This window comes from Lagenorhynchus albirostris, chromosome 20, assembly GCF_949774975.1.
Source record: "Lagenorhynchus albirostris chromosome 20, mLagAlb1.1, whole genome shotgun sequence".
Classification (NCBI taxonomy): Eukaryota; Metazoa; Chordata; class Mammalia; order Artiodactyla; family Delphinidae; genus Lagenorhynchus; species Lagenorhynchus albirostris.
Genome location: NC_083114.1, coordinates 49441290 through 49460702, shown reverse-complemented (window position 1 = coordinate 49460702; position 19413 = coordinate 49441290). Strand labels below are relative to the sequence as shown.

The 19413-nt window shown below is 51.6% G+C and overlaps 1 protein-coding gene across 3 annotated transcripts; it reads left to right on the top strand.

The window, feature by feature from the left end:
• Window positions 1-38: 38 nt before the first annotated feature.
• Window positions 39-18749, top strand: SLC26A11 (solute carrier family 26 member 11). Of its 3 annotated transcripts, none has more exons than XM_060133606.1 (17): window positions 39-119; window positions 1217-1431; window positions 1992-2184; window positions 2583-2668; window positions 4839-4918; window positions 6006-6148; window positions 10554-10729; window positions 11172-11244; window positions 12931-12981; window positions 14097-14157; window positions 14573-14628; window positions 14823-14963; window positions 15580-15707; window positions 16037-16136; window positions 16590-16723; window positions 17058-17130; window positions 17921-18749. In XM_060133606.1, exons 2-17 carry the CDS (start codon window positions 1219-1221, stop codon window positions 18010-18012), a joined length of 1800 nt encoding a protein of 599 aa, XP_059989589.1. In that variant the 5' UTR covers window positions 39-119; window positions 1217-1218; the 3' UTR covers window positions 18013-18749. The 3 variants fall into 3 exon arrangements, with proteins under 3 accessions (XP_059989589.1, XP_059989588.1, XP_059989590.1); XM_060133605.1 differs by lacking the exon at window positions 39-119 and adding an exon at window positions 215-738; XM_060133607.1 differs by lacking the exons at window positions 39-119; window positions 1992-2184 and having other exon boundaries at window positions 1266-1431; window positions 2557-2668.
• Window positions 18750-19413: the final 664 nt, after the last annotated feature.

Sequence of the window (19413 nt, the reverse complement as noted above, 5' to 3'; positions counted from 1 at the left end):
CACGTGTACATCAGGACCCGCCCAGGACCCGCCCCGGCTCCGGCTCCCGCTCCCCCAACCTCTGCGGTTTCTGCAGACCAGCTGCGGAGACGACGGGAGACCCCGAGCTGTGGCGTCCGGTGAGTGCGTGGCTGACGGCGGCGGGGCCCGGGGCCGGGCGCTCGAGTTGCCAGGGCACTGGCCGGGGTCGCTGGTGGGCGGCCGACGTGGGGGGGCGGCAAGTGGGCCGCGGGTACGGGTGCGTCCCGCGGGGACCCCGCTCCCCACCCACCTCATCCCCACCCACCTCATCCCCACCCAGGTCCCCGCCATCCTCCGCCTTGCTGAGGCCGGCAGGCCACGGACCGGCAGACGGTGTGCGTCCCCCCCTTAGACCCCAGGGTCTGGGGCAAGCGGCTTCGGGGGTGGGGGGCCGGTTCTGTCCAGAGCGGCCCCACCGGGGCTGGGGGTGGTTTGGGACAGGCTCTGCGCGCCAGGAGCACCAGGACCCTAGAGGATGCGCGCCGTGAATTACCGGGGGGAGCCTCTGACGTTCTTTCAAAACAAACTAGAATACCTAAGGCTTCTCTAAGGATGTAGACGCCACAGGTGGGGGTTGGGGTGATGCGCAGCTTCAGGATGGGAGCCCTCCCACCACCGCAGCGCCGCAGTCTGCCGTAGTGGGTGGAGCCTGCTATGCTGCGCACTTGGAAAACCTCAGGGCCTCCAGTCACCCCACCCACTCATCGCCAGCCACATGTGGGTATCTCCGTGGACCTGCTTTTCTCTGCACTGCTCCCCGTTAAATTTCCTGGGGGGGGGAATAAAAAAAGGAAACAAATTCTCCTGGGAGGAGAAACCTTGAGTCTAATTAGTGATTAGTGTTTGAACTTCTCAGTGAGAAATCATTTATTTTTTCTGGCCAGAGTGGATGGAGGAAGAGAAGGCACCTAGGGTCTGGGCAGGTGGGGTTAAGAGAGAGCAGTCGGTGGCGGGGGGGCACTCCACCTTTGGTTGACGCCTTCTCTGCGCAGGCTGTTGGCTTCCTGACTCAGATCAGCAAGGTGAGGGGAGATTTAACGCATCTAGCTCCACCTCCCTGGGTGAGAGGAGACCGATTGCGCATCTCTTGATGTTTCTGGACCTCACCCTCACTCTCACCCTGTTGCTGGGTTTTCTGAAGCCCAGGCCCTGACTGCTGGTCTGTGTCCCCCCGCCCCCCCCCCACTCTTCCTAGACATGTCATCTACTATGAAGCCGCCCAAGGGCTTTGCCCCGATGTCCTGCTGCTGGTCCACTGCGACCATGCAGAAGAGGCTGCCTTTCCTGGCCTGGCTGCCTGACTACACCTGGCACGCGCTGAAGATGGACTTCATCGCTGGGATCTCAGTTGGGCTCACAGTCATTCCCCAGGCGCTGGCCTATGCCGAGGTGGCTGGACTCCCTCCCCAGGTGAGATGTGTGCCCTTGCTGCCCACCACATCCCTTCCCCTTAGCCTGACCCCACTCCAGGCCTTAGTGCTCACCCAGGAGCAGAGTAGAAATGCATGCATAGTATTCCCTCCAGACAAGGGGGCACCCTGGGCTCCAGTCCCATGGGGCCCAAGAAGCCTTAGTTTACAACCTAGAGCATGTGACTGCCTTTGGGCAGACGCGTGCTCCTGTAACCCCTCTTGTCATGCTTGTCACACACAGACACCAAGCTAGTTCTGGATTGCCTGATGGGGCCAGTGGGATGACTCACTCTGGCTTTAAGAATGCTTTCTCAGAATCACAGGCTCAGACATAAGGACACGAGGCCCCAGTTGGGTGTGGGTAGGAAAGAGGCCCCGTAGTCACTGTAGGTCCACAACCTTGGGTAACAGGGTGATCAGTGCACCCTGCCTGTATGTGCTGCTGTGCCCAGAATACACAATGGACCACACAGATCCCTGTGCTTAACCAGCTACACCAGGGACCCTGCGCGGGTGCCGTGTGCCTCCTGGATATTCATTGCTCTCTCTGCCCAACAGTACGGCCTCTACTCTGCCTTCATGGGGTGCTTCGTATATTTTTTTCTGGGTACCTCCCGAGATGTGACTCTGGGCCCCACGGCCATCATGTCCCTCCTGGTCTCCTTCTACACCTTCCGCGAGCCTGCCTATGCTGTGCTGCTGGCCTTTCTGTCGGGCTGCATCCAATTAGGCATGGGGTTCCTGCGCTTGGGTAAGACACTCAGACCTTCCTGTCATGGGGACGGGGGGTTGCAGCTCTGCTCTTCCTGGGGTACCAAGGCACCTCCTTCTGGGGATGCCCTGCTTTCAGCATTTCTTTCTTTGCATTCCAAGGGCTATCCGTGTGTGTGTGTGTGTGTGTGTGTGTGTGTGTGTGTGTGTGTGTGTGTGTCAAGAAGGGTGGCTCTCAGCTCTCTACTGTGCTCAGAGGCCAGGACACTTGGAGAAGTGCCCAGGGCCTCAGTCCCTAGTCTCTTTCCTGCTCTCCAAACCAGCCCAAACAGGGTATGCCACTAGTCTTTAGACCCAGTCCCACCCATACCACCTCTCCCAGCCCACACTGACCCAGTGGGGCTGGGACCAGCTTGGTGTTCCCTCTTGGCTGTCCAGGGTTCCTGCTGGACTTCATCTCCTGTCCCGTCATTAAAGGTTTCACCTCGGCTGCCGCCATCATCATCGGCTTCGGGCAGATTAAGGTAGGCACCCTAGTTGGTCCTGGGACATCTGCTGGCTAGCAGGACCAAGGCCAGGTCCTGATATGTGTGGGTCAAACTCTTGCTATTTTGGGGCTCAGAGCCTGTCGTGCTGGCATGAGTCTCCATTAATAAAATCATCCTTGGGCTTCCCTGGTGGCGCAGTGGTTGAGAGTCCGCCTGCCGATGCAGGGGACACGGGTTCGTGCCCTGGTCTGGGAAGATCCCACATGCCGCAGAGCGGCTGGGCCCGTGAGCCATGGCTGCTGAGCCTGCACGTCCGGAGCCTGTGCTCTGCAACGGGAGAGGCCACAACAGTGAGAGGCCCACGTACCACACAAAAAAAAATAAATAAGTAAAATAAAATGATCCTTCGGGGGAGATATTGAGTGATGGCCAAGTTCTACAACAGGTAATTTGGGGGACCAGTAATGACAGTCCCCGCTCTTGCTGGAGTTTTCATGCCTGAGTGCTTGGTTCACCTCACAGAGTTCTGCCCCTACTGCATATTGAACCATTGGGCCTTTACAAGTCGCGAGTGTACTGCCAAAATTCCGACAAGCAAATTGCTCCCTAAGCTAATTTAGCTAGGTGATTTCACTTTTATGTCTTTCTTTTCCAATTTTTTGTTTAATGTTTTTCAAATATCGTGCTTTTTTATGTTTCTGTTTAAACACAAACGAGAAGTATTGGAATCAGTGATCATTGGTTATCTGAGGATATCATTTACTCTCCTTCCATTGGGTTCTGCGTACCTGGAAGGCAGGCACTGTTTTACTTCCAACGTGGCCGCCTGGAGCTGTGCTTGGGTGTGCAGAATGAAACTGAGCTGAATCGTACAGATTGAGGGACACACACACACACACATATACACACGCCTCTCCACGGTGTGGTTCCCACAGTCAGGCTCTGCTTCACTTTAGTCCGTGACAGTCTTCGCGGATGGAGGCCGGATGAGAAAGTAAGAACGTGAAGCCCAAGAGGGTACGTGTGAGAGAGAATAAAGTAGTTGACACGTCACTGGGTGCTGGGTTAAGCTCTCCCTATGTTTAGTTCTCAGAAGTCCTCTGGGAGGTAGGCATTACTATTTCCACTTACAGAGGAGGAGACAGCCTAGAACAGTGTGCGTAATTCGAACTATAGATTATGTACACACATATGTCAGGGTGAGCTTGGCAAGTGCTGCTTCGTGGGATGTTCTGTCCTTTATTCTGGAAACATTATCTTTCATTTTTAGTGTCAAGAATGTTCTTTTTTCGTAACACAGTGAGAGGGTAGCTTCTTTATGCATTCGTATTTGGCACCCCTAGGTCCCTGTCTTCAAAACCTTGACTAGGTCATGACAGTCATCTGAGAGCCTCTAGGCTTGGGGTGGGGGTCCTCTTGACCTGCCCACGCAGGAGTCCCTGCCCAGGACAGAAGCCGCTGTCCGTGTCTGCCCTTCCCCTTCGGGGGCCGTGTACACAGTGGGTTTTGGGGTCCTTGGAGCCTGATTGCCTTGCGAGTCTGGGCCTCGACCTCCCCTTCTGATCCCAACCAGATAACTGAAGTACAGAGTGGGGCCCCTTCTCCCACCTGAGGACCCCCGACCTGACGGGGTCCCCTCAGCGCTCCTCCCTGGAGGACCTCGGCTCCCCCTCGACCCCTGCCCTTGCGGGTCTGCCCGTCTCGAGGCGAGACTTTCGCTTCTGACAGGGGGCGGTCCCCGATGGGCGGGCCTCCGAGTGACGGACGCGGCCTCGAGCCAATGGCGGTGGGGTCTGTGCTGTGAAGGGCGGGCCGCTGAGTGATGGACGGGGCCGCGAACAGATGGCAGCCGGGCCTGAGGGGGTGGGCAGGGCCCCGGGCCAGGGAGCGGTTGAACCAGTCTCCTTGGTTTGAGGTCGCTCAAATTACTTTGAGTAATTTGCAACGACTTGCGACAACTGGAACTTTGTGAAATACCGTCAGCGCCCCCACTTCCCCCCGAGAGGGATAACTTTGATCTCCTCCCTTTGGGGACTTTGGGAATGGACAGATAGGCCCGGGAGAGCCAGGAGATGTTTTCCCCCAGGAAGGGCCCTTGAAGGGGTAGGGGGTTCCAGGTTTGGAACAGTATTGAGATGCTGCAAGGGTTGGGTTTCAGGCCTTTATATCGCAGAAGGCTGTCTAATCAGAAGCTCTTGTTTGACAGAACCTGCTGGGACTGCAGCACATCTCCAGGCAGTTTTTTCTGCAAGTGTATTACACTTTCCACAACATCGGAGAGACCAGGTACTGGTTGGCTGTGTTTCTCCTCCCGCCCCCATAAGTAGCTCTTCCTTCTAGATTCCTCTCCCAGTTCCCTCCCCATTTCCACTCCCAAGTGGCATTTATTCCAATCCTCTGGGATCTTGCTGCTCAAACAGGGGTCCCGCGAGCAGCACCATCGGCATCACCTGGGAGCTGGTTAGAAGCACAGTCTGGCCGGCCCAGACCTGCTGACTCAGTCGGCTTAACAAGAGGCCCACGTGGCTCATTGAAGCTTGAGAAGCTCTGCTCTGGTCAGTCCAGTGCACCAGTCAGCGTGACCCCATGCAGGGCTTTCTCCTGTGGTGGAAGTGAGAAGAGACCATGTGAAGGAAGGGCAGGTGGTCTCTCGTTCAAGGAGTTCATAGTTCAGTGAGCAAGAGAACCACAGGGCAAGGGAAGGCAGAGGCCAACAGACATGCAGGTGCCAGGGGACGGGTGGCAGGTGGAGAGAGTTCCTACAGCAAGCACATCACTCAGATGGAGGGGTTTCTCTCAGAGCAAGCAGATTAAAGGGACAAATAGGAGATGCAGCTCGATGAGCCCAGCTGGAGGCCAGAACACCTCTCTGGCTGGAGGGGCAAGAGGAAGAAGTGACCTGGGGGGAGCTGTACGGGGAGCTTCCTGAAGGGAGTGGAGGAGACCCTGTGACCATCCTCTCCTCCCCTTCTGGTCTGCTGCTGAGGTTTCCTGGCCCATAAGATGCACCTGGTTGGGGTCAGCCACATGGAGGGCAGTGGAGATGGAGATGGACTGGTCAGAGAGCATCATAGGCAGTCAGGAGTGAATCTCCCGGAACTGACGAGACACGTGTAGCCCAGAGAGCTATGTGACTAAAAACGTGAGTTGGTAGCGCGCCTATGGCTACCACTGTGATCTGGGCTTCAGCTCCCAGGGCCTGTGTACCTACTAAGTTTCGAATAAAGTTTTGAAATGGAACAGGGACAGAGGTTACTTAGGAAAAAACAAAAAGAGCATTCGAGAGAGAAAGTTTTCCAGCAGAAGCAGCAACCAAAGGCCAGAAGGCCTGTGCTATCAGCAGGTTTGGGCGGTGACTGGTGTCTGTCTACAGGGTGGGCGATGCAGTGCTGGGACTGGTCTGCATGGTGCTGCTTCTCGTGCTAAAGCTGATGCGGGACCACGTGCCTCCCGTCCATCCCGAGATGCCCACTGGCGTGCGGCTCAGCCATGGGTTGGTTTGGACTGCCACCACAGGTGAGGGGGCCTTCTGGCTGAGGGACCATTTCCAGATTTGTCCTGCACAACCTGGTCTCACATTGTAGTCACCCCAGGAACCCGAATTCCACCCCTAGAGAACTTCACGTCACTCGCTAAGTGGTTCTGATATGCGTCCAGGGCTGAGAACTCTGTTTAACGGCAGAAGTTCTCAGCTAGGGATGATTTTGCTCCCCCCCGCCCCCGGGGGACATTTGGCAATGTTCAGAGACATTTTTGGTTGACACTACTGGGCAAGACTGTTTCTGGCTTCTGATGGGTGGAGGCCAGGGATTTTACTAAACATCCTGCAATGTATAGTCTCCCACGGCAAAAAAACTGATCTGGCCCAAGGTGTCAGCAGTGCTAAGGTTGAGAAACTCTGGCAGGTTTCTGGGGGAGAAAACAAGTTCCACTGAGACAGACTGGTCCTGTTTTAATTGTGCAGCTGCAAAGGGTAAACATTTTGCTTCAGGCCTGGAATCAGCAGGTTGAGTTGCAGTTAACCAGAGGATCTGTAAAGAAAGGCTGAAGTAAAAGGCGGCAAGATGAGGAGAGTTAGTGGAACCATTGGCTGGTTGAAGGGCCATCTCGGGGTGGTGGTGGGGATGGACATCTCTCCACTGAGCTGCCAGTAGGTGACACAGAGAGAGAATGGCAGGTACAGCAAAGCAAGGAAGCATTGATACCTACTGGGCCTTTCCAGAGCTGAGGGGAATGGAAATCATCCCGCTTGGCCCTACTCCTCCGTGGCCATGAAATCCAGCCAGTTGTGGGAGGGAGGGGGTGACTAGATTTCAGCCCTTGAGTCACTTCCAGCTTCTCCGGCTGGTCCCCAGTCCCAAGAGTCACTCACCAGACGCCATTCTGCAGCCGGGAGGCCATGGGTAAACGCTGAGCGCTTGGGAGGGTGGAAGAGCACTGGGTTTATGGTGAAACTACTGGTTTCAAGTCCTAGTTTAGCCACTTACCTGGCACTTGCATGAGTCACTTGTCAAAATTTTATGAGCTTTAGTATAGTCATCTGTAAAATAGTGAAAACAGGCTCTGTTGCCTAAAACTTAACACTCGAAGTGTGGCCTCTGACCAGCAGTACAGGCATCCCCTGGGAGCTTGTTGGAAATGCAGGTTCTCAGGCCCACCCAGACCTCTGACGCAGAATCTGCACGTTAACATGTTTGTCAGGTGACTTGTAGGCACACTGAGGTCTGAGAAATGCTGCTCCAAAACCCTGTAGGCTTCTCAGGGACTACTGTCTTCTTTCTCTCCAGGATATGTGGTGTGTCCATAGGAAACTAGTTACTGAGCTCCCAACTATGTTTATTAAAAAGTCATCGTTTCAGCTTGTATTTTAGCTGAGTGAGGACAGGTTAACCTATAGTAGTACCTTGTGTTTGTTTAGCAATTTGTAGAGAATTTGTTTAGCCCCAGAACACTCTTGTGGGCTAGGTGGAACAGTTGTAATTTCTCCCCTTTTGCAAATGAAAAAGTAGAGACTTGCAGAAATTGAATGAGCTGTGATCTGACATACAGTGATGGATGACTTATAAAGCATTTTACAAACATCACTTCTTTTGATTCTCATAGCAGCCTTGAGGATGGGATATTATTTTCCCTGTGTTGCCAGTGAGGAAAATGAGGCTCTGAAAGGTAAAACAGACAAACCAAGTAAGACTTCTCAAGGTCACATAGCTAGGAGCAGGCAGAGTGAGGACTTGCTCCCAGGTCACTTGCCCTTTTTCTTGATCAGTTGATCTAGAGGTGTATCGATTTTATTTATCTCACAGAACCAGCTTTTGATTGCATTGATCTCTCTATTGCTTTTGTTTTCTTGTTAGTAGATTTTGATCTGATCTTTATTATTTCCTTGCATTGGCTACTTTTGAATTTAGGTTTCTTTTTCAAATTCTTAAGGCAGAAGCTGAGGTCTTTGAGACCTTCCTTTTCCAATATAGTGATTAGGGTCATAAATTTCCTACTCAGCACTGCTTTAGCTGCATCCCACAATTTTGATAGGTTGTGTTTTCATTTTCACTTCGTTCTAAATACTTTCTAATTTCCATTTTTACTTCTCTTTTGAATTGTGGATTATTTACCCTTTGAAACAGGAGCCTTTTAGGAATTAGTTTCCAAATATTTGGGGATTTTTTTAATTAGTATTTTGCTACTGATTTCTAACGTAATCCCATTACTGTCAGAGAATAAACTTTGTATGTACATACATGTGTAGAATTATAATTTTCTCTGGAAATGACCCCCTTTATCCTGGTAACATTCTTTGCTCTGAACTCTACTTTCATGTAGAGTTGTTCCAGATTTCTTTTGGTTAGTATTAGCATATGTTTTCCCATCCTTTTACTTTGAACCTATTTAACTTATTTGTGTCTTTATGTTTAACAAGTGTGTTTTTTGTAGGAAACATATAGACGGGTTTTGTTTTTTAATACAATCTGATGATCTCTGCCTTTTCATTGGGGGGTGGGGTAATGTTTACATTCCATGTGATGATTGATGTATCTAGCTTTAGATCTACCACATTGCTCTTTGTTTCCTATTGTCTCATTTCTTCTTTGTTCCCTTTTCCCTCTCTTTCTGCCATCTTTTGGATTGAGTATTTTTCTATGATTCTTTTTTTATTCCCTTTATTGGCTTATAGGCTATAACTGCTGTGTGTGTTTTTGTTTTTGCTTGTTTGTTTTTGGTGGTTGCTTTAGGGTTTATCGTATACATCTGTATCTTAATACAGTATACTTTCCAACTTCACGTTGATATAAGAACCTTTTGACCAGATACATCCATTTCTCCTCTTCTAGCCTTTGTGCTATGGTTGTCATATATTTTTTTTCAACATGTGTTTTAAATCCCTCAGTCGTTATTATTGTTTCCACTTTAACTATGTAGTTACTTCTAAAGATGTACAAGTAATGAGAACAGAGTCTGTTATATCTTCCCACATTATACATCTTGTGCTTTTCGTTCCTTTGTGTAGATCCAGATTTCCATCTGTATCATTTTCCTTCTGCCTGGAGAGCCTTCTATATTGTTTCCTGTAGTGCAGGCCTGTTGGTGATGAATTCTTTCAACTTTTGTATGTCCAAAATAGTCAATGTTTTACTTTTCTTTTGGAGGGTAGCTTTGCTGGATATAGAATTCTAGACAGTTTTTTTCCTCCTCCACACTTTAAAAATGCTGTTCTCCTGTCTTCTGGCCTGCTTTGTTTCCTACAAGAAGTCTGCTGTCATTCTTATTTCATTTCTCTAAATATGACCTTTTTCTCTGGCTGCTTTTAAGACATTCTCTTGGGCTTCCCTGGTGGCGCAGTTGTTGAGAATCTGCCTGCCAGTGCAGGGGACACGGGTTTGAGCCCTGGTCTGGGAAGATCCCACATGCTGCAGAGCAACTAAGCCCGTGCGCCACAGCTACTGAGCCTGCGCGTCTGGAGCCTGTGCTCCGCAACAAGAGAGGCCGCGACAGTGAGAGGCCCGCACACCGCAATGAAGAGAGGCCCCTGCTCGCTGCAACTAGAGAAAGCCCACGCACAGAAACGAAGACCCAACACAGCCAAAAAAAAAAATTCTCTTTATCATTGGCTTTAGGCAATTTGATTATGATGTGCCTTGTTGTAGTTTCTTTTTTTTTTTTTTTCCATGTGTCTTGTCCTTGGAATTCACTGAGCTTCTTGGTTATGCAGGTTTGCAGTTTTTATCAAATTTGGAAAAATACTCAGTCATTGTTTCTTCAAATCCTTGTGCTGTCTCCCCATGCCACTCCATGGTCTTTCTTTGTGGACTCTGACACATACTAGGTTACTTGAAATTGTTCCACAGCTACTGATGCTTTGTACAGTTTTTCAATCTTTCTCTTCTTCTGTGTGTTTCATTTTGAGGAGATTCTATTGCTACATCTTCAGTTTCACTAGTCTTTTTCCTGTAATATCTAATCTGTCTTTAATCCATTTAGTGTATATTTTGCCTCAGACGTTACGGTTTTCATTTCTAGAAGGTCAATTTGGGGGATATTTGGGTATATATACACAAGCACCGTTGTTCCATATGTTTTGTCCAGTTTTTAGTTGTTTTAGGCAGCAGAGTAAACCTGCTCTGTTTCTCCGTCTTCAAAGGGGCATCACCTTGGGAGATCTGATCTCAAAGTCTTTCCAGCTCTGCCTTTGACCATGCAGTCACTGGTGACCAGTAGATGATATGCGTGCTGGCCCTGTGTGTCACCACTCCTCTGGTTCCCCATTGTGCGTTTTTCATGGTGTCATGTGTTCATGCCTGCCATACGGTTGCTTGTATCCATGCTGTTTCCCAGGCTGGGGTGGGGTCTTCCACCTCCTGAGGTGTATTTGCCCCAGTTACCCAGACGATCCAGGTTTCACTGACAGTCTCTCCCCCTGTCCTAGCTCGCAACGCCCTGGTGGTCTCCTTTGCTGCCCTGGTCGCATACTCCTTCCAGGTGACTGGATACCAGCCTTTTGTTCTAACTGGGAAGACACCCGAGGGGCTCCCTGATGCCCACATCCCTCCCTTCTCAGTGACCACTGCCAACGGGACGATCTCCTTCACCGAGATGGTACAGGTGGGTAGAGACAGGGAGCCAGGCCGGCTTGGCTGAGGCCGCAGCAGCCCCTGGGCTTGGTTCTATCTCCTAATGCATCCGCTTAGTGATACGCAGCTCTGAACTCACCTAGGACTGCTGGTCTCAGGAAGGGGCATCTCTGGTGCAGGGACAGGTAGGAATGAGTTCCAGATTAGGCACAACCTCAAAGGGCACCACATTTATTTTTCTACCTTGAGCCCAGGGGTGTTCCTGCCATCGTGGACGCTGGCAGAGCAGGAATCTGTTGTGTTCTGCTGTGTGTCGTGTTTCTTGCAGTGTGAGCTCACAGCCCTGCAGCTGAAGTATGTTTGCTTCTGTCAGACATGGACGAGCCAGTGCCTACCTTATCAGGTCACTGACTGGTCAGGCCTCTTCTGTCCTTCCCCAGAGGGTCACTCACCATCCCTCTCTCCTCTCTCAGGGCATGGGGGCCGGGCTGGCCGTGGTGCCCCTGATGGGTCTCCTGGAGAGCATCGCAGTGGCCAAATCCTTTGGTAAGATGCTCACCACCCACGCCCTCCCTGGCACCTCAGCCTGGAGCCCAGCCTGCCTTGCTTGCCTGCTCTTCTGCTTGCTTTTTATCTGCTTTGATTTTTAAAACTTTGAGTTTTTATCTGAGTAATACATGCTTTTTTAAAAGTATTATTTTTTAAGTATTATCTTTGTTTTTAATATAACTTATTGAATTGACAGTTTTCATTTAATTGGTAATAATAGCTGTATTTGATACCCTGTTAGCAAAATTCCTAAAAATTTGACAAGGTGCCCTTTCCGAGTGTCTGAGCACACCTGGCTTGTCCCCTCCTGACCCCTGGAGAGGCTGGGAAGCGTTAATCTACTTATATGTTTGCTGCTCAATACTGATTCCCTCTGCCTGAGCTGAGGCTGCCAGACCTTTCATGTGTCCCTGCTTCTGTCTTAGGTCCCTGGACTTTTGTTCTGTGTTGTCCATGAGAATGATGTGTTTTTTCTGTTCTATAAGAGGGTTAAGTCCTTTGTTTGGATCTAATTTGACTCTAAAGGTTAAAATTCAGATATATGACATGTATGTTACTATGACTACCTAACTTGTGTTCACTGCCCAGCCCAGGTTGTGCCAGGATTATGTTTTCTTCTTTGAAGTTCCAGCATCTGGATCCTTAGACCATTCCAAGGAGACTATAAACCAGTGTTCATTCTAAAGGGTTTTCCTTTCCAAACGCCAGCAGTTGCTCAAGACCACGCTGCATTTCAGTTTGCGACCTGTTCAGCTCACATCTTTCTTGTTCAGTTTTTATTTTTCTGATCCTTTTTTTTTTTAATTTGGAGGGGCATATCTCAGAATCTGCATGTGACAGATTTTACTCATCTTGTCTATTACTTAGAAAACTCTCCATTTTCTTTTGAAGTCAGCTGACTTCCTGTGCTCATTTGTAAAGCTTGTCCTGCTTTTAAATCAAGGCTTAGTAAACCACAGCCTGCTGCCCATCACCTGCGAATGGCTTTTGCATTTTTAAATGTTTAAAAAAAATCTAAAGAAGATTTGGATTTGATGACACATGAAAAGTATATGAAATTTGTACTTCAGTTCACAAGTAAGGTTTTATTGGAAGATGATCTCTTGTTCACTTGTTTCGTGTTGTATGGCTGCTTTGTGCTATAATGGGGAGCTGAGCAGTTGTGACAGAGGGTGTGACCCTCAAAACCTAAAATATTGACGGTCTGGCCCTTTACAGAAAGTTTACCAACCACTGTCTTAAAATTCATGCCGCTCCATAGTTTCTCCCTAAATCTTCCCGCGCATGTCTCTGGGCCTCATCTGAGACTTTCTAGTCATCTTGACTTGCCACCAGAGAGCTTTTTAGTTTAAAACATCTTTCCCTTATTATAAAAGCAATACATGTTTGTTGCACAAGATATTGAAAGTTCAGAAATGGATAAAAAAAAGAATCACTTGTAACGTCCTTCACTACCTCAATTAACTGCTAACGTTTCGCTCTACATCTACTTTTTTTTGTAAACACACAAAGACGTGTGTACATTTGCATATATGTATATATTTTATCTGTGTTTATACCTTCTATTTACAAACATAGACAATGTTGTAGGGAGAAACTGGTAGCCTGTTTTATCGTTTCATAGACAGTTTCCTGATGATATGTAACTAGTGACAGTGTTTTTATTGTCTGTTCTCTTTATAGCTTCTCAAAATAATTACCGTATTGACGCCAACCAGGAGCTGCTGGCCATCGGTAAGACTCCAGTGGCGGGTGGCTCTCGGGGTCTGGGTGGTGGAGGTGCTGACACACAGGGTGCAGAGCTGGCCCGAGTGGGGCCCGTTCTCCTATCTCAGGTCGTTCAGTTTAATCCCTAGGAGTAGGGTGCAGACATCTAGTGTCTGACTGAGGCTCACTGAGCACCTGCTGTGTACCAGACCCTGAGGGCTGTGGCCTGTTCTGTGCCTGGGAACGCCTGGAATGTTCCACCTGGGCTGGGGGTGGGGGCTTCCAGGGCGAGGGTCAGGTTGCTGAGGAATGTGGCCAGGTAGGATCTCAGGTGAGCCTGCTGATTGTGTGGGATCTTGGCTGCCTGTGCCTCGCCCTGTGCCTCCCTCCAGGAGGGGCAGGCGGATGAGTGAGGACTCAGATGGGCCCCAGGCTTCCTGACTGTGGAGCAGTGCATCCCAGGTGACACCTGAGCTGTCTCTAGAGCAGGCCTTGAACCTGTGACCAGTTGTGGGTTTGTGGAGCCAAGGAGACCATGGTGGTCTTTGTGAAGGCCCCTGGGTGAGGTGGGTGCTGACGAGCTGATGGTGATGAACTTGGGCTACTTACCTCCATTCTGAGGTCCCAGCCAGGTTCTGGGCATGGCTGTGTCCAGTACAGCTTAATCAGAGGCACACAGGGAAGGCAGCTTACTGGCCATGACCTTCTCCCATTCACCTTGGCTAGTCATCTCATGGAAGTGTGGGTTTGAAGGAACTCAGAGTAGCAGGGATGCCGGCAGGCGTACTGGGCACTTCAGGCCTGTCTCTGCACACTTGCCTTACTCAGCCGTCCCCCTTTCTGGGCAGGAGGGATTCCTCATTCTGTTATACGTGGGAAAAGGCATATTTCACACAGGCAGGGCTGGGGTCAGAACTGCTTTATAGCTAGAATTAATCTCGGCGCACTTGGCAAAGATCATGGTTTGACCTTCCTAGAGGGAGAGAGAACCAGATATAGGATGCCCCACTGGGTAGTTCCTCTCGCCTTCTGTCTTCCTGTTTCCTTTCTGGTTTTTATCTCCTTTCTCCTCCTCTCCTTTTTCTCTCTATTTTATGCTTCTTCTCGTCCTGGATGAGCTTTTTCCTTCCGTTTCTCCACAGGCCTGACGAACATCCTGGGCTCCCTCTTCTCCTCCTACCCGGTCACGGGCAGCTTTGGCCGGTGAGTGACCACGTTCCCCCTTCCCTGTGTCTCCAGGGAGGTCCCCGCCCAGGTCAGAGGGTCCTTGTCCAGCTTGAAGAACCAGGTTCCCCCTCCTGGGCCCTTGCCCATGTCCTGAGGCCGTTTTCACTTTTCTCCACATTGGTCCTCTCTCCCTTGGTCAGCTGTGACGGTGTTTATGGGGAGACAAGAGGGGGCTCCCTTTGCTTCCCTCACCATCTTAGCTGGTTTTCTTTACCCCGATACACGGCGCTGCAGTTTAACGTTAAAAAGATCCCCGTGCATGGAAATGCTCCCAGCATCTTGGTGCTGGAGTTAATTCCTGAAAGACAGTGGAGGTGGGAGGGATTGTGGCTCCTCGCCTCCCCTGCTCTCCCAGCCCGACAGCCACTAATGGGTCTCTGTTGCCTTCCAGGACGGCTGTGAATGCTCAGTCAGGGGTGTGCACCCCAGCAGGGGGCCTGATGACGGGTGAGCACCCCTTGCACAGACACTGTGTTCCCCGTGTCCGCCGCAGTGAGATAGGAGGAAAGGAGTGGAGGGAGCCCAGGGTGTGGGTGCCGTCGGCTCTGGTGCCTGGCTCTGTGCCCCAGAGCAGGGACTCCTTGCTGGGTGGGAGTTGGGGTGGCAGGGCCATGAGGTCACAGCACCCCACGCCCCTGCAGGAGCCCTGGTGCTGCTGTCACTCGACTACCTGACCTCACTCTTCTACTACATCCCCAAGTCTGCCTTGGCTGCTGTCATTATCATGGCCGTGGTCCCCCTGTTCGACACCAAGATCGTGGGGACGCTCTGGCGAGTGAAAAGTATGTATCTCCTGTCCGTCGGCACCAAGGTTATTGATGATCCTCCGTCTGCCATTGGCTGCTGCCCAGGCTGGCCCAGCTGGGGGAGAGATGGGGGCTTTGGGGTGACCAGCAGGGTTCGTGTCATAGCCTCCCTTTCTCCACTGGTCATAGCAGCTCAAGGTTCTCCGGAACGTGCAATTCCTTTACTGTAACAAGTTTTTGTTCTCTTTTGTTTTTCAAAGCAGTTAAGGGATTTATGTGGCTTCTACATCTAAGAGAAGTCTCGGTGCCTCTCTGGTCCTCATATCCCTTTTTCCTTGGTCCCCTGAGAAGTGCCCACTGGGACCTCTCCCCAGGGGCAGGGGACCAGGCCGACCAGGCAGGTCTTAAGGGCCCCTCGCCCAGGTAGGGAGGGATTTCTTGCCTCTGACACATCCTTGAGGTGGCATGGCCTGTCAGAAGCATCAGTCCCCAAGTCTCTGGATGGGGGTCCCCCGGGAGCTGTTTGGGGTCCATGACACCTTCACTCATTATGAGGAAAGCCACGCACGAGGTGTCTCTTGTCGGGGCTCGGGTAGCTGGGAGCCAAGGTCGCTGAGGAGGGGCCATTCCTCAGCTGGACCTCTTCTTCCAGGGCTGGACTTGCTGCCCCTCTGCGTGACGTTCCTGCTCTGCTTCTGGGAGGTCCAGTACGGCATCCTGGCAGGGACCCTGGTGTCTATGCTGGTTCTCCTGCACTCCGTGGCCAGACCCAAGATACAGGTAGCCCATCTGGTCCCCCTGAGGGGGACATGCTGGCCTCAGGGGGCCCGGTGGGGTGAAGCATGCCATGGGCAGACCCTTTGATCCCACTGTCTTGCATTTTGAGTTCTTGGTGTGATTGTGGCCTGAGGCACTGCCAAGTGACCATTCACCTAGCGGATGGTTTGACCTTCCGGTCATAACCCCACAGTGCTATCTTGCTGCGCGTGGGGCTGTGGCGCAGGTGGGGGTCCCGCCAGCTCTGCACCCTCCCGTCCACCCTAGGCCTGGAAGAGCTGCCCTGTTGAACTTGCCTCCAGGGCTCACTGGCTTCCCCACACTGTCCCCAGGTGTCAGAGGGCCCGATGCTGGTCCTGCAGCCGGCGAGTGGCCTGCACTTCCCTGCGATCGAAACCCTCCGGGAGGCGTTACTGAGCCGGGCTCTGGAAAGTACGTGGCCAGTTGGGCTGTGGTCACCCCCAGCTCCCCGCCACCCTCTCAGCAGGGGTTCCTGCTGGACCCCAAGACCCTGCTCTCGGCTGTCAGGAAGGAGCTTGCCTGTCCTTGGGTCCTGGGGGTCTCGGGCGTCTCAAGAGTGGCGTCCAGTGGACACCCCCCCCACCGTGTGTGCATGCAGCAAGGGTGGCAGTTTCCCAACATGTGTCCCTGAGGGCCCGCTCCTTCCAGGAGTTGGTATTTAGGGGAGAAAGGGGTCTGTTTGCCTGCCCTATGAAGGAAATGGTTGTTGCTGTCTCCAGACAGCTAACGTTTTGGGTCCTTGTCCTTTCCCCTTCCCGTCCCCACTGGGGAGGAGCTCTTGATGGCCTTGTTTGGCCCCATGCCCCTGGCCAGAGCCTTTTCTGGCAGCCTCTGCCTGGTGTGACCACTCCCCTGTCCCCCCAGCATCCCCGCCACGCTCTGCAGCCCTGGACTGCACCCACATCTGCAGCATTGACTACACGGTGGTGCTGGGGCTCGGGGAGCTCCTGGAGGACTTCCACAAGCGGGGCGCCACCCTCGCCCTCATTGGCCTGCAGGTGGGTGTCGGCATCTGCTCTCGAAGTAGCCTGTGAGGTCTGTGTTGTCACCATCCCCATGTCAAGGTGAGGATGCCAAGGCCCAGAGAAGCTGAGTGACTTGCCCAATGTCACACAGTGAGGAAGGCGGCTGGGCTCCATTTTTGTGGCATCTGGCTGCAGAGCTCTGCTTGTGTCCGTTACATCATGTGTTGTATTTGCAGAGCACTCATCTCCGTGTTCTTCAGAAGGTATTCACTTAAGAAGTGTTCCTCTTACAGAGATGTGAGTTAGCCTGTGACGTGGCTTGCTAGGGCAGGAGCATTCCCACCTGGAATCACCGTTTGTCCCACAGGTCCCCGTTCTCCGTGTCCTGCTGTCAGCTGACCTGAAGGGCGTCCTGTACTTCTGCACCCTGGAAGAAGCAGGTGGGTGTGGCCAGTCATCAGAGTGAGAGGCATGGCAGCCTGGCTGCCACACCCCACAGGGTCAGGACGGCAGGACAGAAACCCTGGGAGGTGGGAGGGTCAGTGCTCGAGTCCAAGAGTGGGGAGCACTCGGACGAGGGTGAGGCAGTGGACAGGTTGTCAGGGGGCCTTCCTGCTCTGGGGTTTTATGTTTTGGGACTGTATGTGAGTTTTTAATTGAGGCACAGTTCACATACAGTGAAATGCACAGATCCTAAATGTGAGTTTGAGTCCTGACACATGGATGCAATGGGCGTCCAGTCAGGATGTAGCTTTTCTCCATCGTTCCAGAAAGTTCCCTCTTGCTCCCTTCCAGTGGCCCCCACTAGGGGTAAGCACTGCTCTGATTTCTTCCACCATCGGTCAGTGTAGCCTGTTCCGGAACTTCATGTAGTGGGATCAAGAGGATTCTTTCTGTGTTCGGCTTCCTTGGCTCAACTTGGTGTCTGTGCGATTCATCCATGTTGCTGCTAAAGCAGCCATACGCTGATCCACAGGAACTGGATAAGCAGATTGGGCCCAGCCGCACCATGGAACCCGCGCAGCAGTGAGGAGGGTTATCGTGGCATGGAGAGTGGTGAGGTGCTGGTGGAGACTTAGGTGAAACCGGCCCGGGGCTGGAGATATTGGTCCAGGGACCTTAACTCCCCAGGCTTGAGGCCCCCAAAAGGCCAGCCTTTAATCCCATTCTGTGAACTGACCTATCCTCACTTCACTTTTTTAGTGTTTGGAAACCTTGTGTTTTCTGCAGAGAAATACCTGAAGCAAGAACCAGGGACCCAGCCCTACAATGGCAGCGAAGACTCTGTTCCGGAACACAAGATCGCCCTGCTGAAGGCCTGATTGGGCTGCCGATGGGCGCCCGACATCAGAGGGTCTCACGGAAGGTTCTGGTCACTGTGATGCCGGATGCCGCCTTGCAGATGGATCTGAGAAACCTGAGTAGGTGTCCCAGAGGAGGGGGATGGCAACTGCGTGGGGGTCCACAGGTGGGCCTCATCCCTTCCTCTGAGATGATTGAAAAAGTACCTCCCTGCTCTTCCTGGTATGCGAACTCTTTTTTTAAAGAGTGATTTGGAGAACACTTTCTAGAATGGCAGACCACTTGAGAAAGGAAAGGGCAGGGATTTCAACCTGGTCTAGGAGAGGAGACCTCTCGCCCCAGCTCCTTCCTAGATTTCAGGGGAAATGGGGAGGGTGGGCATCTCTCAGGTGGGTTCCCTTCTTGATGGCGGCGGCTGAGCTGTTGTTGAGAGGAAAACCAAGGTTTGCCAAATGACTTAAAGTGTCTATTAAAAATAACTTCGTTGTGTTTTCTAAATAAGTATAGCTTTGGTGTTTTTGTAAAAACCATAAATGCTTATTGTAAAAACTACAGGTAACCATCCCCCCCATCCACTTTGGTGATAGCTCCACACCTCCTCCCTCCAGTACACGTACATGTGTGTACGTTAGCATGTGGGTGTGTGTTTACAGTTATGTAAATGGGATCATTTCATCCATGGTGCTCTGTGACCCACATTTTCATGCGGTCATTGCTGTGAATTATTTGTTGTGATAATAAACAGAATACATGAATATCAATGGCTACGTGGTATTTTATTCTATATGCGTCATAATTTACTTAGCAAGCTCTCCATACAGGGACTTGGCTGTTTTAAATTTCACTTCCATCAATTTTTAGAGGTAAATCCTAGCTGAGGAAGGTTGTGCTCCTGGACTCTTTGAGAAAGAGCTCACCATGCAGATGGCCCTGGATGCGGTGCCATAGAGCCACCAGTGTTCTGCCCAAGCCACCCTGGCCAGTATCTGAGCAGAGCAAGGGTCCAAGCCTGCCCATAATACGTGAGTCTTTTCAGATTCCTTGTCCTCCATCTTCTGGTGTTTCTCCTTCCAGGACCCTGACCAGCCAGCTAAACGGTTCACCGCCAGCCCCAAGGCAGCCTTTCCTTACCTCAGACAGTTTCTCTTTTTCCACAAGGTGAGTGTGTCCTGAAGCTCTGCCCGCTGGGCCACACCTGGCCAGAGCTGTGATGGGAGTTGTGGTCCCTTTTTGGCCTGTGCCCACATTCTGAGCCCACCCATTCTGGACCCCAGAGATCATCCAATTCACAATGTAGCCAGTTGATACACACAGGTGGGACCAATTTCATTGAAAACCCTCACCATCTGTGACTCAGCAGCTCTGCTTCTAGGAAGCCACTCTAGCAAAACACAAGCCTGTCTCCGGGGAAGCTGACCAAG

Coding starts and splice junctions, on each gene's coding strand:
- SLC26A11 (XM_060133606.1), top strand. CDS start 1,219: ATGTCATCTACTATGAAGCCGCCCAAGGGCTTTGCCCCGATGTCCTGC. Junction 4,919..6,005: donor CACAACATCGGAGAGACCAG/GTACTGGTTGGC, acceptor GTCTGTCTACAG/GGTGGGCGATGCAGTGCTGG. Junction 17,131..17,920: donor CTGCACCCTGGAAGAAGCAG/GTGGGTGTGGCC, acceptor TGTTTTCTGCAG/AGAAATACCTGAAGCAAGAA.